Source organism: Haplochromis burtoni, unplaced genomic scaffold (assembly GCF_018398535.1).
Source record: "Haplochromis burtoni strain Fernald_Lab_line unplaced genomic scaffold, NCSU_Asbu1 Contig_156, whole genome shotgun sequence".
NCBI classification, from domain to species: Eukaryota; Metazoa; Chordata; class Actinopteri; order Cichliformes; family Cichlidae; genus Haplochromis; species Haplochromis burtoni.
Window position 1 is genome coordinate 457502 of NW_024582517.1, and position 18725 is coordinate 476226.

At 37.0% G+C, this 18725-nt stretch overlaps 1 protein-coding gene across 2 annotated transcripts in view; it reads right to left on the bottom strand.

Annotated features, from left to right (window-relative positions):
• Window positions 1-1703: 1703 nt before the first annotated feature.
• The window catches only part of slc6a11b (solute carrier family 6 member 11b), a 25636-nt gene continuing 8614 nt past the window's right edge, over window positions 1704-18725 (bottom strand). For both annotated transcript variants that reach the window (XM_042224934.1, XM_042224933.1), the window contains exons 8-15: window positions 11426-11529; window positions 10155-10279; window positions 8795-8907; window positions 7888-8025; window positions 5966-6068; window positions 5194-5294; window positions 4630-4800; window positions 1704-4058 (exon numbers count right to left, since the gene is read on the bottom strand). In XM_042224934.1, the coding sequence (XP_042080868.1) occupies window positions 3915-4058; window positions 4630-4800; window positions 5194-5294; window positions 5966-6068; window positions 7888-8025; window positions 8795-8907; window positions 10155-10279; window positions 11426-11529 (999 nt within the window). In that variant the 3' untranslated portion in view covers window positions 1704-3914. The remainder of the gene's footprint in view (window positions 4059-4629; window positions 4801-5193; window positions 5295-5965; window positions 6069-7887; window positions 8026-8794; window positions 8908-10154; window positions 10280-11425; window positions 11530-18725) is intronic.

Here is an 18725-nt window from a genome sequence, read left to right on the forward strand (position 1 = left end):
GCTCTTTATACACAATTATATGTTAAATCTGTGGCTATTATTTTTATAATAACAGTGAATGAGCTTGTGGATGTTATTGTCCATTGTCAAAGGCAGACACATAGACACGCCTGGCAAACTTAGTAAAGTTACAGCTGTGACTTTTAAAGAAAACATATTGATTTACTAACAATTCTGAACTATTGCAAATGCAATAGTAACATATAACTTATAAAAAAAGACAAAATGTCCCTCCTGTACATGGTATGGCTCATATTTATGTCTACTGTTATATAGATCTTTAAAAATTATCTTCCTATAAACACATATATACACTTTAAATACACTTAAATAGCTTAATGACTTCTAAATGAATACTAAATATTATTTTGAACGGTGTTAAAAATCCAACTTTACAGGGTAAACCAGCCATAATTCCACAGTTTCTAAAATCAAATAAAGTAGAAAAGAAAAGCCACTTTTTTTATTTAAAGTAAATATTTGCCTAAATCACAGTAGATGTTATGAATCTAGATCCCCTAAATAGTTTATAGGCTTCATTTTCATCAAGATTGAACCAGCCATCTAGGAGAAATTCAGGAACAAACATTTAGACATACATGTGCTACAGTCATTATGACCTTGCATTTATTGACCTGACCATGCACTGCTCTCAGTACTATGGTATTCGAGAGTCTATTGTGAGACCGTCTGTCTAACAGCTAAAGTTTAGCCCCAGTTGTGTCATGCAGACGGAGAATAATCCCAGCATCTGCAATTGCATTATACAATGAATAACAGAATTGCAAAGGCGTTACGCATTTAGATGCAAATGAAAAAGCAGCATACGCTCATTTACACAGTAAATATTAAAAAGTACTATATCAGTGGTTCTTAACCTGGGTTCGATCGAACCCTAGGGGTTCGGTGAGTCGGTCTCAGGGGTTCGGCAGAGCCTCTGCCGTGACATGCACGGCTCATTTTGTGCACCAGTAAAAAACATATCTATGTCTTGAATTTCAAAAAAGAATGTCATATTTTATTTTTCACTAAAGAGGGGCTCAGTGAATGCGCATATGAAACTGGTGGGGTTCGGTACCTCCAACAAGGTTAAGAACCACTGTACTATATTAAACATGCTAAACATATAAGCTTTATACAAGGTATAGTGATGAGGTACTTTTTGTTAACAAGAAGCAGTCATGCTGTAGAGTAGCATGATGGGGCAAGTATTGAATTCACAATTGTTTTCCACAAATGTGTGTGTTTTGATAACACACTGGAATTATGGCTGGTGTGATCTCATCAGTAGTCGGTCTCTCTGGGTTCATCCGCAGTACTCATCTTTCCTCTCTTCAAACACTGGTCAGAAAACGATTCACTTTGAGCCACGTTCTGAGTTTTTTCTTGTTAAAAGGGAAGGAATTAACGATTATATGATTAGATCTCAGTAAGACGAAGCTATACTGGGGATTTTATGAAATGACACATAGAAGTAATCACAGTACCAAGTGGAACAAAGCTACTGGAAAGTGAGGGGCACGCAGTGATCCTGTCACTTTTTTGGATTTCGGAAAATGTCATCTTATCAGATCCTATCATTTCATTTATAAACTATTCATCACAGACAGAGGCAGTGAAATCCATTTGAATGACTTTAAGAAAATGTCAGAAGGAAGTTCTTTGTTTAGTGAGATGATATTAGATAAAGACCAAACTCTGTGTTTCTCTTTCCGTCATAATATTTATTCTTAAAAATGAGTAAGCAGACATTTTGTGTGTCCTGTGAATACCAAAATGTTTGTAGAACAGTACAGAACAGTAAAACACCTTTCATTATATTTCTATAACAAGACCTTTTGAACATTTCAAAAGTCAAAACAAAGGACACATTCTTTAATATTACATCAATTCTTTCATCTCAGGAAATAGACCACAATTTTTTTTAGAAATAGATGTAAAAATATACAATTAAAGTGATCAGTGTTAAACAGCAGGCTATCTTTTCTGATGCACATAACTATTAATTTGCACAATATCAGTGAGGAGGTGGACATTTTAGAGCGCAACCACACCGGAGGGACCAATCACATCTTTAAAAGGACTTCACAGCTTAGACAGGAGGAGCTTCAGTCGCTACACACTTCCCCAGTTTCCCTCGTAACGTACTCTGTCTCACACTTCCTCAGCTCATCAAATTCTTATTTCTTCCCCTGCTTTCTTTGCCTCCTCCTGAAAAAACTATAAGAGAATTTTTCATTCCCTCAGATGCTCTCCTCTCATTGCATTTTCATCAGGAAACAAGGACACAGGAAAGAAAAAAAGGGAAGTGAAAGAGTTGGACAAAGTAAGGAAGGGTAGAAAGATTACTTGTAGTCATTTGAGTGCTGACAGGATGATCTTGTACTGGACAGAAATTGGTCTGAATAATGAGACCAGCTCATTGACCCCGAACGCATTTGCATCGATGACAGGGGTCAGATTGTGCTTTCACACCTGCAGTGGCTCAGACAGCGAAATTAAGCTGTATATTTCTTAATGAGGTTTGTGTCAGAAGAAGTGTTTCCAAAAAAATACAGCGATAGGAAGAGCATTGCCAAAGCATGAAAGTGAGATGACATAAAAAGCATCACAGTTTCAAGAACGTCATGTGATGAAGAGTTAAAGAAGTAAAAAAAAAATGGGAAAGAAGTGGACAAGCAGAAAAAGAGTCAGAAGAGGTGAAAGCAACAAAACACAAGAAAAGTGACAAGAGGGAAGAATAAAAAGAATCAGAATAGAAGACAGATGAGGTTTGAAATGCTCATCTGATGGGCCTCTACAGGCAGAGCGGGAAATAAAAATGCAGGGTTGGAAGCACATCTATCTGTCACTCTGTGTTAGGCTCAGTATAATTACTGTGAAATGACAGATATCCGTGACTTATAGGAGGGCGGCTAGAGGAGAGAGAGAGGTGTGTTTTTAGACTCAGCCTGCGAGTCACATAAACACACATCTATTTGTGGCCTGGTGCAGATCTGTAGCTCACGCTAGAAAATGAAACTATAACCAATGGTGATTTTAATGTTTAAACCCAGGCATATTTTATATTGGCTTATTGTTTTTGAATCTAATCAGGGATATTTAGTTTTACCACAGAAATCTGCAAAACCCCAAATGACTTGATATGTGCTAACATGATAATCAATAACCTAATAATTCCTTCACATTATTCCAATAAGCAGAGTTTTCGCTAGTCTTTTTTTGCAACAACAATAAATTCAAGTAAATAAGAACAGCTCGACGATCAGAAATGGTGTGCAGGCCTCAAAGTCACAGCTGTCACTGATAACATGTGAGATTTCTGTGGCAAAACTCTTGATGTGTAGTTTTACAAGGAAGGGTAACTGATGCCCCCCTACGGCCTCAGTACATAGACACCACTGAAATATTCTTTCTTAACAAGCAAAACTACTTAATATGGTCCCCAAACTGCTACATCTTAAAAAGTCACATTTGGGTACCTAGTACCTAACAGGGTGGCACAGCACTTTGCCAATAAATGTACAGTGAAAGCCTTGTACAACACAACACACGGGTATCGTTCTAAAGGCACAGACACTATCGTGATCATTATTGACAAGGTACCAGGACAGGTTGTATCCATATAATGTCATTAAACTGATTTTAAAATATTATTGGTTAAGAAAAAAGCTGCTTTCATCACAATGTTAATTAAGAACATCAAACGTGTTATTTAAAGTTTGTGCAAAACAGACTACATAATGACACGATAGCTTTTCCTTTTTTCTTACATTTTTTTTTACAAAACAAAAATAACACTCTGAGTCATTTGTTTCATTTCCTGTTTTGAGTAGTGGCTGATAATGCTGTTTTTGTTTCATGGACATTTTATATAGACAACAGGCAGCTTGGTTGATCAGTCAAGCGGTCAGTTAAAAATGCGTTTCCTTCTCTGAGATGGTGGATATTTTCCCATCGGCCTTAAGTTTTGCATCGTTGGCAGCGTAAGGACTCGTGGCAGCAAGTTTCCCTCTCATTTTCAGGTCTGGGCTGGGGGTGGTTAGCTTCTTTATTCTCTGCACAGAGCCAAAGACACAAAGAGGAAAGATAAGAGAATATATTTCAATTTCTGGAAGGTGACACAGTAACACAGCATCAGCACCACTTGGCCCTAAATGCAATACTGTACGTTTAAAACTGTTAAAATCATTTTATATATTCAAATGAGTGTAATATTTGTAAGCTATTTGTAAGAGATTTGGGGAGATGATCCTTCAGTTTGGTGAAGTTTCACTATTCTAGTAGGAAACAACCTAACTGTCTTATGTTTGTCTCTCTTTATTTTGCCTCCATGAGACCTCAAGTAAAGAATCATGACTTGTTGAAGACGCATAAACTTTTGAACAGGATCATCATACATGCTCTAACCTGTGTATAGCTTTCTTATCTTTGATACACATATTTGTATGATTTCTATAATAATTATATATAGAAATCAGTATTATTATTATTATTATTATCAGTAAGTATTATATATACGGTATCTTATGACTTTCATATCTCTCTGCTGCAAGATTAGCTCTATATGAGGCTGGTAAATTTGATTTCAGTATTTCCATTTGCATGTGTACCATATTCATGTTGTACCTCAGAGAAGGTGCCAGGAGTCTTCCAAATCATCCAGATAATACCCAGAGGGATGCAGACCATTGAGGACATGGCCATGAACCAGCCAATACCATAGCCCCAGTCAGGGTAGACGTAAACATTGTTGTACTTCAGTGGTTTGTATTTAATCAAGAAAAACAAGAAAATTCCCTGTGGCAAAAACAAAATTCAGTTTGCAAATGTTTCAATTTAGAATATGACATAAAGAAATGGCTTTAATAAATAAATTAAAGTTGCAGTACTGTATCTTTGTGGATTGCTGTGCAAATGTATTATTCAAAGTTAGGAGTTTAAGAATATGAAAAACTTCAATATTGTGATCAACATTTCCGGGTGACACAGCACGGCAGCTACACAATACGAACTCATTATTTGCACATGTGATAAAAATATATGATGATCCATGTTGATTCAGTATAAAACTCCAGATCCATCCATATGTATCTTCAGAATTTTGTTTTTCGGGTTTTTTTAATTTATAATTTTTTTTTTAACATGATACGCTGTTTGTGCTACTACAGCTCTTGAAATTATGCCACTCACAGCACAGATGCCCGGGGTCAGGATCATCCAGCACCATTTGATGAAGAAGACTGGTTTGTACCCAATCATGTCTTCAATATTAAGGTAGAATCTGTCACTACCTGAAAAAAAAGTATGATTCAGTGACAGTTTCTGTGTGTTTCATAAAAATAATGATGTGGTTAATCTTTAAAGACAGTTTGTGACTCTCTTAACAAAGTGGACGAAATCTAGTCTGAAACGTTCTATCAAGAAAGCCGAGATCAATTTGTTTTGCTTCATATCTGATTTATTGTGCTTATAATAGATCTGTCTTTGTAAGTTGTTGTCAGTTTGTCAGTTTAAATTAGACTTACAGTAACATAATTGTATTGACATCTAAACGCAGGGGGAAAAACATGTATATTGCTTATGTATATTTTATCAAATATACATGTATGCATAATATTTGCGTCAAGTAGACAGAAAACAACCTTATGTTTTATTTAAAAAAGCACAGAAAGCCACTGCTTTAGGATTACTTTTATTATTATGCATCAGTAAAACGATTGGTGCAAAATTAAGAGAATGCTGCATGTGTTTGAGACCAATCTCCAGCAGAGGGCAGAGAAGAAATATTATTGCAGAGTGTTAAAAACATGATGGCTTTTGCAGTGCTGCAATCTGTGGCAGTTGCCCAGCTGACAAAAGACAAATGACTGTAATCTCAAGCGACAAGAGGGGGAAGTGAAGTGAAAAACTGAAAACACTGCTTTGATATTTCAAGGTGTATAGGTCAAAACTCTTATCTTACCATACACCCAGCCGATGCATATGGACTCAAATATGGCTACGAACAGCAGACACATCCCGCTGGCAGCATACGCATCAAACAGCTGGAAGACGTACATCCCTCCCTGACAAGACAAGACAAGTGTCAGTTTCCTGTCAAAGCCCCTACATGTCAGACTCAGTTGAACAAAATCAAGTATAAAGTTAATGATGAGTGCATGATTATGGTTAATGGCAAGACCTCAGTAGCAAACAAAATAAACTTGCAAACATCCCACACTGGTATTTTCATAAGGATTTGTCCCAAAATTAAATAATTCTACACAACAATAAATATTTTATATTAGAGCCACTGACTGAAGGATGCATTTACAGTATATTTGGTGCATTGTAGTGTAGTGTGTCAGGGATGACTGCATGGAGCCTCGCGTTCATGCTCTGATGGCCAAACTTGCACTGAGTCAATTGTTTGTGAATTTGTGCTAAAAAGCTTTAAAGATGACCACTGGGCTTCATTGGTCACCATAGTTGTGTTCAGGTTCATTTTAGTTGCCAAAATGTGTTTGTTGGTTTCAATTTAGCCGTAACTGCTTAAACATGTTTAATTGCTGTTAAGATCATATTAGTTTCATCGTTTTGTTCTTTTTGTTTGAGGTTGGGTTTATTTTTACATTACAATGCATTGGAGTATTTGTCAGGGCTAAGATATAAGGTAATACACCACCGACCATTATGTAACACTAAAAATAAAACATTAAAACTAATGAATTATTATTTCCTGCCTGGTTTTATGTTATTTCTTTTACTAAACAAAATCTTTTATATATTTTTTTGCCACTGATACATTAAGTTTTTGGTCAATAAAAATAAGGACATAAATTTGATATTTATGTTTTTGAACAGTGACACGTTTTTTTTGTAATTATGCCTCTGTAGACTAGCACATTGGATTTAAATTAAATGATTTAGATGTGATTGAGGTCTAGACTTTCACCTTGAACATTTTATATATATCAACAATTCTTCACTACATCCATTAATCTTTTTCTTTTCATCCTGCCTTACAGCTCTTCTTAGTTTGTATTTCTCTCACATCTTCACATTTCATCTCAAAAGGTAGTCTTGCATTTTACCTTCCCCTACACTCAAGACAAGTTATCAGCTCTTCCACTAAAAGCGTCATAAATAAAATCTCACATGAATCTTACAGAAGGTTACATCACAGCTTTTCTGTGCTAGTAAAGCTAAGCTAAGAATCTTCTCAAAATATCTTAGTATTGCACCACACTCCCAGAAGAGCATTTAAACTGTGTTTAATTCTACTCTGAGACATTTTATTCAACATACTTTTTTGTCAGCTTTTGAATAAAGCTTCTTGAGTCCCATTATAGGTGGAAGTTGATTAAAAAGTGATAAAACTTATACATAGTGGTAATAGGAAGGAATAGGCAGTAAAAACAGAGGTCAATCAACTGAAAGCTCTAAGACAAAAGACTGAGAGAGAAAGTGCTATACTTCCATATTTTATCAAGTTTCATCCCCTGTGCCATCTCCATTATGGAACACTAAAGAATGGTACTGTACATTCATAGTGGAGATGGAAGGAGTTCAGTGCAGACAGAAATGTGAAATGCTTTTAGTGGCTGAAAGAGGTTTTTGAAACAGATCTTCAGGTCTAAATTACTGCTGTCAATTGTCCATATGTATAGGTTTGTAATGGTTATCTAATGGTGTGTAAGGGTTATCAATAAAAGAGATCAGGGCACAATTAAAAACAATTAAAATAACAGGAAAAGGTTTCTATTATCTACAGTGTATCTGATTGGATTTCATGTAAGGGATGGATGGATGGATGGATGGATGGATGGATGGGCAGGTGGGGGTAAATATTATACAGGCATTTAACTTATGGGACATTTAACTGACAAGCTATAGCTATCTTACCTCCATACACATGATGAGTCCTATGAAAAACGAAACTATAGACATGCCTAGGATCAGTAGTTCTCTGCGATAGCCTCTCCGGAAGGTGTCTGGGTACATGTCCACCACAGCTGTCACCAAGCTCTCCACACATACAAACTTAGATACAAAAAATAAAACTGAAATTTACAGGATAGACACTTTGATGAGAAAAAAGACCACAAGGTCATTATATCATCATTATATTATACATCAACATAAACTGAAAACTCTTTGAGCAGGATGTTCCTCTCAGTATATGCATCTGTGGTGAAACCAGAAATGTTTATACCTGGAAGTAACACTGGAACCAAAAAGTTGCCAGATCTCGTTTTTGCTCACAATTAAGATTTGCCAACGTTTCATTGACATATTGTGCAAGTGCTAACATTTTACCTTCGTTTATTCAACTTTGGAAATACATGTTTCCTGCCAGAAACCTTCTGCGACCCAAATGTAACCAAAAACTTTAAAACAAAAAATTTAAACAACAATATAAAACTGAAATCAATAGAGCATGTAATCCATGTCATGCATATATGATTTCTTCACAAATATAAAAAATTTGTAGAGGCACATAGAACTCTAATTGTATGTGGCAAGGATACAAATTGTGACTGTTGAACTGAACGCGTTCCCTCATTTTCTCGATTTTCACTATGTCAGCTTGTACTCATTAGATACAGTGTTTCATGACCACATATTGGCATTCTCACAGGATTAGCAGGGTTGTTCACCCTCTTACTATGTCTAGATTATCATGCTATCACACTAGAGGAAATAAGCTTCATGTGTTGTCTGCCAAGCCGTAGGTCTCAGCAAACCTTCAACTTTGTCACAAGCTTAAGAGTCAGCATTCCCAGGATATATTCACAACAGCAGTACTCACCTGACTGTCCAGGCCAAGGAAGATTAGCATCATAAAGAACAGACAAGCCCAGAGTGGAGACAGAGGCATCATAGTAACAGCTTTGGGATATGCAATGAATGCAAGACCAGGACCTGAATGAAAATATAAGAATTCTCAATTACAGGACTGCTGGCAGTGTATCTGATAGAACAAGTACAAAATTCTAACAGCAAAACAAAGACTGCTTGGTCTACAAAGAATAAATTAAACTTCACTTTTTAGGATTCTGCAAAATTATATAGTTCTCAAAAATCCTCAAAAATGAGACCTAATGGTAGCATGCATTATGTGAACTGGGCTGATTCTTGTTGTTATTGTTGTTACAAATCAGACACTGCTTTGATTTTAGTCTTGCATCTAGCTGACGCAGAGCAGCCATTGTAGAAAGGTGATCCTGCTTGTAGCGGTTATTTAAAGCTTTGGTCTTTTTCTTATCCTCAGCCAGTATTTTTTGTCATTGGGAAAATATTATAGAGGTCACAGAGATCACTCAGCAAACCACATGTAAGTTTGGAACTGGCCAAGTCTTGTTTGGGTTCAAGGAAGTGACTTAAACTCAGCCGTCAGAAGCCTTCTGCAGAGAACATTTCAGGATGCCAGACAGTCTAGTCAAAATTAAAGTGAATTTAGGACGAGCATCCGACTTTCCTTAAGTGGCCTCAAGAGGTCTCCTGCAGATGCCACTTCACAAGTTCATAGAGACTTCCTTTCCAATCAGATGAGGAGAACCCAACAGTGCCAAATGTTGCCAAAGTTGACATGACATTTTTGAATATGCATAAATAAATGAAATTTAAAATGTGTTTCATATTTTCTCCCAATGGATTATTTGAAGCGCTTTGTATAAAATGTCACATTATCTTTTTTAAATTCAATCTACAACACAAAGTTTGCAGGTGACTAATCTTGGGATTATCTGATCCACTGTGAGGCTAACTGCTTGAACAGAAGAGCTGGCATGCTATTGCTTTATTTAGCACCCACATTTGGTGACTGTCCCAGAGAAATACATTATCTGAAGCATTAAGCTCTGTCCTTACTGTGCTCTAACAAACATTTTAAATTTCTCGCTCTGTCTCTTTCACTAAATCTTTCATACTGACTTGAATAAATCATAATGCGGTGATCTAAGAGCCTAGGTAAAGAGTGTGCGGTTATATAACTGCGAGTGTTTACTCATTTTAGCACAATATGATGGATGAGAGCACAAATGCTCAGGTTTTGTTTCTGTTTTTTTAATCTGCAGTAGCTGCTGTAGATCGAGCACATGATTTCATTACGGTTTTGAAAGTTGGTACTTTTCAGAAACATGTCATTATATTGTGTGTCGTTCTCTCACCAGATTCTGCAACAGCTTCGATGGGAACATTTTGTTCGTAGGCCATAAATCCCAGCACAGAGAAGATGGCAAAACCTGCCACAAAGCTGGTGCCGCTGTTCAGACAACACAGCATGATGCAATCCCTGAGTACCAAGACAGAAAGAGAGTTAGAGATCACACTTATTGGAAGAGTTGTTATTGCAGCTGACACTAGAAGCAGCACAGACAGAACAGAAACATGTTGCGTAATAAAGACATACTAAAATGATACATTATTTACTAATGCATAAATTCTTAACATTTGCCGCTTACCCATGGGGCTTTCTTCTTATTTATTAACCATTTTGGAAAATCAAGATGGAGGTACATTTCAGTGCTGTTTGTGTGTGTTTTTTCTGTGAGCATCTCCAATATGAAATCAAGAGACTTGCTAGAAAAGTGTAGAATACCTAAAGACTGCATGAAACTCCCAATATTTGGGATGACCACCTTTACTCTTCAACACAGATACCTCTGTTAGTCAATCCTTCTTGTAATTTCTTTAAGTAGGCTTCAGGAAACATTTCCTCAGGCTTCTTGAAGGACATTTGGTGTCGGCTTCCTTCAGTAATGTTGAGGTCTGGGCTCAGGGGAGGCCAATCCATGACTGGTGATGTAATTCTATCTATGTATGCTTTTCCTGTGTTGTATTTTCCAAATGGTATTGCATAATTGATTAAAATCTGAGCTAGTTTGCTCCATTCATGCCATCAGTTCTGTGTCAGGTCTCTGCTGGATTATCTCCTATTTCTGACGGGCACGACTGAAAAAGCAGCCAATGTCAAAAGAAAACAACTACCAGACCCTCAGACAGACTGCAAAATGATGGCTCAAAACCATTTAAAAAATGACAAGAAAGTCTGGCTCCATGGAAGCAAACTATAAAGAAATGAGAGGTGGGATTTATCTGCCACACTGACCTGTTGGCTTCAGCTGTACTAGGAAATATCTCAAAGAAAATTAAGCACTCTGGCATCTCTGAGTGTCTTTGAACAGAGTTTGGTCATGTAATAGAGCTGCCACTGATTTTCAGACCAGTTTGCACGGAGCACAGTTGAGACAAAGTGATGTAACTTAACACGTGTGCAGTAGCAAAGGCCAAAGGGATATTGTCCACTTTATCCCTGTGTCTCACATCCTTCTTAATTTGTAATGTGTTTATAATCCTACTGCATGATAGTGGCTAATTGTTTTCTACTGTTAGTTTTATTTATAGACAGACATCCATCAACTGGAATTTACATTCTTACCTGTAGCAGTTATTGTTGTAGGCATTATAACTTCCCAGCGCAGTAAGACAGCCCAAACAGATGGCATAGGAGAAGAAGATTTGTGTTCCTGCATCCACCCATACCTAAGTACCAAAATATACAGTATGTGTAGAAACAGACAAGATCAAAGAACAAAACAACATAAAGTGTTTCTAAGGTGTTGACAAAAATTATCCAAGTCAATAAACTCAGCTTTTCTAAGGACGCTCATTTGCCACTAAATATCCACAAACCAAAAATCATCATCATCACCATCATCCTTTGTGATCCTTTCCAGTCTTTGTGATTTGTAAAAATTAATTAAAAAAAACAAATTAAATTGAATTGTGTATGCTTTCACATTTAAATGAGATCACCATGATATACCTAGGGGTCATTTATCTTCTCTAATGAAACTTTACATCTCTTTTGTTGCCCTTCATTCACCTTTTTTTAATCCTTTGTAATGAAATTATGGCTCAGCTCAAATGGAGTCTTTCCCTTCAGACAGACAGGGAAGCAGCATGAATTATGAATTAAAATCCTAAAAGTAGCTCTAAACTTTTTTCAGAGGCTCATTATTTAAATTAAGTTCAATACTTTATACAGTTTGGAGGGATTTGAGGTAGGGAGGGTAATAGAAGCTTAAATTAAGCAATGAATATTATTTAATCTCTCTAATTGAAACAGATCTTGACAGAATTTAAAACCTAAAGAAGACAAAGTGGCTAAAAAACCCCCCACCAGACCACTCATTTGGCATTAGAGCCAGATAACTACTGGTAAGTACCAGTTGTATGGTGGTGAGGTGGTTAGTCAGTCACTTTGGTTCAAGTAGGCAACATATCAGCAACTATCTAACACAAAACAATCGGGACAATTTTGCAGACGTCCCAAAAGAGTGAACTCAATTAACCTTTGTGATCTGCTTAGATTTCCTCCAGCACCTGAAGCAATAACCAGCCTAAAAAAATCTCATAGAGGACAATGGATTCAGTAGCTTGTGCATGTTGAGGATTTTAATGAAATGCCTAGATGATTAATTTCCAAATAATGTGCTGTGGCACAATGCTGTGCAATGGGGCAATCATGTGTCTTTTTGTCTGTATCTGTACATGTTGTGCAAGAAATTGGCTAATGACACATGGACAAAAGGGTCCTTGGAAGAAACATAACTTAATACCTCAAACAATTATTGGATCTGAACCAGAGGATGCAAGGCCATTTGTTCAGCTGAGGTATGTCCTAGTGAAGAGGTCAGACTCTTAAAAAAACAAGCTGTCATGCTACATCTGGATGCAACAAAAGGCTGTCAACAATGGTTGCCAATATGTTTAAAAGAGTACTTTGGGACTTGTCTGAAGACACAGAGCCTATTCTGTATATATATATATATGAATGCAAATGAACTTTGAACTTTTGGCTTGCCCTTTAATGTGCCTCGGGCAAAAGTTCTTATTTATCAAATATCAGCATGATAGGATGAAAATAGGGTGAAAACATCATTGACAATTTTGTTTTTTTGTGCACAGGCTGAAATGATCCCTTAGTTCAAAGTTGACAGCCACTCTTACTTGATTCTGGATGAACCCACTCTTAATTAAACCTCCATGTTGTCCAACTCTGTTGTTTTTATAAGCACCAATACAAAGGCTCATTTATGTTACCTGGCAAGCTTAGTAGAAACTGAGAGCTTGATCATTGACCATCATCACCTCAGAAAGTCTAGGAAATTTGCATACAGTACCCAAAGTATGTTTCTTGCAAAGTAGCCAGTATTTCTCTTAACTACAGTTTTAGTTTCCCAAACTTACTGTAATGATAAACGTAAAACAATAATCTCACGTTTTCTGTCACCAAAGTTTTTTGTCATTTAGGTAGGAGGGAGTTTTGGTCTTTAATCAAGTAAAAATCTGAGTAAATTCCAATGTGGAGAGCTTTCTCTATTATTGACTTTGTATTCTGTGAAGAAAGAAAGTTTCCCTACTCTCAGTTATTTTAATAAGTTTAAGTCTTTCCATCTTTGGGCTGAAAGGCAACTTTCTTGGGGCAATTTTAATGCAAAACAATAAAGTTTGACAATGTTAATATATATCTGATGGGAAATACATCCAAAATAGTATTTGGTCATTGACTAAAGGGGATATTTACATATGTACAATTCATCAGTGAGAAAGCTTTAGTATGTGCATTATGAAGCTAGTTTGTAGTGGAACACAGGACCCCAGAAACCCAAGGATAGCATGGGGTGCTAGCGAATTCAAACTTAATGCAGCATGGCTCTTTGAAAACTCTCTCACATCACCATTCAGCCACTAATCTCATTTCCCCACTGAGAAACAATTAACAAACGCAAGGTCTTCGCTCCCTCCTGGGAGTAACCACGGTAACTTCTGTGACCTCACAAACACAGGACTGTTCCTGTGGAAGAACAGGCCTTTCTCTCCTAATGTTCATTAATGTTCCCTTTAGTTCAACCTCGGCTGATGGCCGCACAGTGCAGGGAAACCTTGAAAGCCCAGGCTCAGAGAGAATCACTTGTTGATGTTGTGCCTAATTTGGCCGGCTCGTGTTTGGTTATGTTGAGACTGTGGCTCCAGGAAACTTGTCTACTGTGTGAAAGCTGGATGACATAGGCTGTTAGATAGTGCTATTGTAATGTAAATGTACCACTCTTGGTGTGCTTTACATCTCCCTCTGCTTATGAATGATCTATAGATTTGAACTGAGGCATTAAGACATGAAATTAGCTTTTATGTGCCCCTCTACATCTGAGCCAGGCATTATTAAATGGAATTTCGTTCCAGAGTATTATCACAATCTATCACAACTGCATAAAGAATACAGACCTATAACAATTAGTTATTATTAGTTATTAGTTATCACTTATTTCAGTCCTTTATTTTACCAACATGCATATTGCTGCTGTTGTGCAATAACCTTTTTACCTTTTAATATGAACTAATTTGAACTATTAAATGATTAAAAAATGTTTCTCCAAAGGTGATATATAGTAAAAAGAAAACAAAAAACAAAAACAAAACAAAAGCCTGTGGACTTTGGAGTGCAAACAAAGTACACCCTGATAACTTCCACAGGAATTAAGAGTATGTGTAGCAGCCAGATGCTCCTAGTCAATTCCACTTGATTAACTGATCATCAGGAAGTGTAACCACCATTATAAAAGCAAAAATGTGGTCAGTCCTATTAACACAAAGCCACAATTTTCCCAGGAGTGGACACCCTGAGATCAAACCGTGCAGTGCTCAGAGAAACTGTAAAATCTAAATCTGAGACTCTGGAGGAACTAGTGTGCTAATTGTGTAAGGTCATGACAGTGCAATTACAAAAAAAAAATTAAAATAGGTATGACTTATTTGGAAGGTTTGCCAGGAGAAAGCGTTTTCTCTTTAAAAAGATCATGGCAACACAGCTGAGGTCATCAGTCATTAGGTTGACTATGAATTCATGTATTCCTCTCTATACCAAAGTATTCTACAGTCAAATATGTGTTCAACTGTTCAACAGCAACAGGAAAATGATCCTAAGCATTCCAGCAAAATCTACCTTAGAGCAGCTTTGAAAGTAAAGAATCAAGGTAGCTCAGCCAAAGCCCAGACTTCTGCTTGACTGCAATGCTGCGGTTGGACCTTAAGCGAGAACCTGTACAAATGGCCACAAACCGAATTGAAGCAACACTTTTGCAAGCTACTGAATCATTGGGTGTAGTTCGTTTTTCACAAGACTGCTTAGCTTTGTGAAAACTTTCATTTTCACAACTATATGCCTGACTAGTGAATAGCAGTCTTAGTGTATTCTTTACCTGTTTCTAACAACTATTCATCTCTTGGATAGCTCAGGATCCAAGAATGTGCAATGTGAAAATTATCTGTCATATTTTGGCTAAAGGTTTTTTACTTTTACGTCATCATTTTGTTTTTGCTACTGAAGGTCATCATTGAGTCAACAAGTTGGGTGACTGTTCACTAGCTACACCTAGTAGATCCTGTCATAAATCTCTACTTGCAACCTCACCCTAAATCCTGTGAGAGGAGCTAGGAAAAAAGAGGGCAACAGCTGTACTGCCCCAAAAGTGCAAAAAGGAGGGGTGATGCACAGTGCAGAGTGGAGGGTGATTGGGGGAGACAATCATTAAAAGAAAGAAAAGAAGAGAAATGTGGAAGGCACAACAAAGTTCAGGGGTGTAAAAAGAGAGGGCAACACCCAGCCACACACACTTCACAAAGCTGGTTGAACAGAACAGAGCCCTCATTGTTCCCGAGGAAGCCAGTTTAACATTGGTGTCAGAAGTAATGTCCTCTGGCAAAAAACCAAAAGCTTTCTTTATTACTCTTCTTGCTCTCCCTGTGCTGTTGTATGTGTCTTTATTTATCTGTCCTCATCCCCTTAATCTGTCACAATTTATCTGTTTCACTGTTTCCTTTCTCTTATTTTAATCAGTTTACAAATGTAACTATCTTACTGTACCTTACTGTACAGCAGTTGGAGAGTATATCAAATAAATAAAAGAATCAAATCAGATAGTTTGCTTTTAGTACTATATAGTGAGCTTAATTCATCATGGGATACATCGGTACCCTCAAGATAATAATTATATGGAAAAACAACTTGTTAATTAATAAAAATAGGGTTTATACACTACATTACATCATCCAGTCCATCATTATGGCATTATATTGTATGTTCTTAACACCTTTTCTCGCCAACATGTTGTGTGAAACAGGTTGGTTTGTTGGTGTATAGTTACAGATTGAGGGAAACTTTAGTTTAATTACCAAGAAACAAATTTTCTTTGTTATCACATTCAAGACATCACACCCGGTGTCGCTATAAAGAGTGTAAAAAAGGTGTTTTGTCAGGATGGGAGTCTGACAAGAAGGAAAACATCATATTGACACATTTTGTTTCCTGAAATGCTGTAATGTGTTTCCAAATTGGGAAGTTGGAATAGCTCTGTTTACCTATAAGCATGAAGACATTATGTTTACATATCACAATCACACTGAAGCCGTGTACTATCTATCTATCTATCTATCTATCTATCTATCTATCTATCTATCTATCTATCTATCTATCTGTCTGTCTGTCTGTCTGTCTGTCTGTCTGTCTGTCTGTCTGTCTATCTATCTATCTCAATTTGTGTTGTCATGACCACCATCCAGTGACATTTTCTAGCCCTCTGTTGCCAAGCGACTTGAACCGTCTGCCTTTTCCAGACAAGGTCAAGGAGTCTCCATTTATGTGTGCTTGTTTGTGTGTTTGGATCTGTATCTCTGTGAATTCATTGTATGTTACAGTTTTTCTCAGTCGCTTTGGTGCGTTTCTCAGATCAGAATTGAAATTCTCATAACTATTAGTTCAACCTCCACAACACTCAGTCATTTGTGCACATCATAGTAGCAATTTCTCCTCTCTCTGAACAAACTGCAAATGATTTTGGACATGAATCAGTTGCTTCCATACATTTCCCTGCTGCTTTCTGACATTTCCATTTGCTTATGTCATGTCAGTCAAAAGTAATCATACCTATGGATGCTGAATAGTCGTTCCCAATAAAACTAATAGTCATACATCCATTGCTTAAGTCATCACACACAAAATTGTTGAACTAGTTATCACATGCCAAATATTGGCCATCTGTCAAGCAAATCCTATACCTTTCTGTATCATTTTTCCTGGAAATGTCTCCGAAATTGAACAATTGATCTCAGGTGAATTACAGCTGTCACTCATGAGGAGGCTCTACCAAATGGGTGATTTTATGTTTACATGTATTCTACAGTGAACAAGTGACTGTAGCATATTTTTCTTTTGCACAATTCTGTAGGATTACAAACACTTCTACACAATGGAAATGTGAAACGTACGTATTCAGTGTCTCAGTTACTCCCAAGACTCCCATAACATCTACAGTGACTTTACTGCACATTTCAGATGGCTGTACAGGTAGGCCATAGTGCTGTCGTCAGCATTTTCAGGTGTCACCAATTGTTTTTGCAATGGGAAACACTGAAATTATAAACTGTCATAGTGGAAACATGACAATGCCATTTGACTATCTTGTTCATAAAGATGGTGTCAAGACTTTTCATTTTGATGGCACTGACAGTTTCATTGACATGGATACTTGCTTTTGAGGTATGGATAATCAATTCTGTGCATGTGACGTGCTTTTGCAGGCTATCCACTAGGTTTTGCAGTTTGCACTAATTGTTTTGGGAAATGCACTAACTGCTGTGCAAATGTTAATGGTGTTCTGAGGAACGCACCAAAGCGACTGAGAAAAACTGTAAAACAACTCCCTCTATTAGCAACAAATACTGATCTTTTGACCATAGCCAAGTCTTTCGATCAGGTTTTCTGACCTGACCTTCAGTTAATCCGTCACCAGAGGAAGTGTCAGTTCAAATTATGCCACTGTCACTAAACCACTAGATTTATTTTTGCAATATTTAATCTAAACAGTTTTTGCTGCAGTTGTTTTGTGCAGAGTAAACAGAGTTTTTGAGGTAATATTGAGAACAACTAGTAATAGGTGTAAAACAAACTGCAAACACTCCTTATGTTTGCAGTAAAAACACTTCATATGCTTAGTCTGCATAGCCCTTTTTGCCGTCATTAATTTAGTGTCCTCAGGCTGTTATAACTAACCTGACTAAAATGACTCAGTGCAATCAGACTGATTCCATTGATCTGAATGTCATACTGCCTTGCCAAGGACACAATTATAGAATAAACTTGGGACAGTGATAAAATGATGTCATTCTGTCACTGGATTGGATCCAGAAAAGCAAGCAAAGATTACAAAAGAACCAGTATAAAACTTAAGCAGTAACACCTCTAGATGGCACAGTTATTAAAAACAACAACAGCTTCTGCTTTCCATATTTAGATTTTTGCAGAGTCGCTAGTGAAAGACAGCCTACCTGAGGGTCAGAGAGTCGTGAAATGTCTGGGTAGAGGTAGAACTTGATACCATCGAATGCTCCGGGCAGCGTCACTCCCCTGATCAGCAGGATCAACAGCATGAAATAAGGAAAGGTAGCTGTCACATACACAACCTGTGGGTATAAACATAGGCATATGCAAGCATATGAGTACAGTGTTACTGTCCAAACATAATGAATTTGATTATTACATAACATGAAATGATGACAGTTAAAACAAAAAGTCTGCAAATGACATTCTGAATAATGCTGGCCTGTGACAAACATGGCTACTACTCAACGACTCATTGTTTAAGAAGTGCATCAGAAACTGAGATTGGGAGACAGTATTC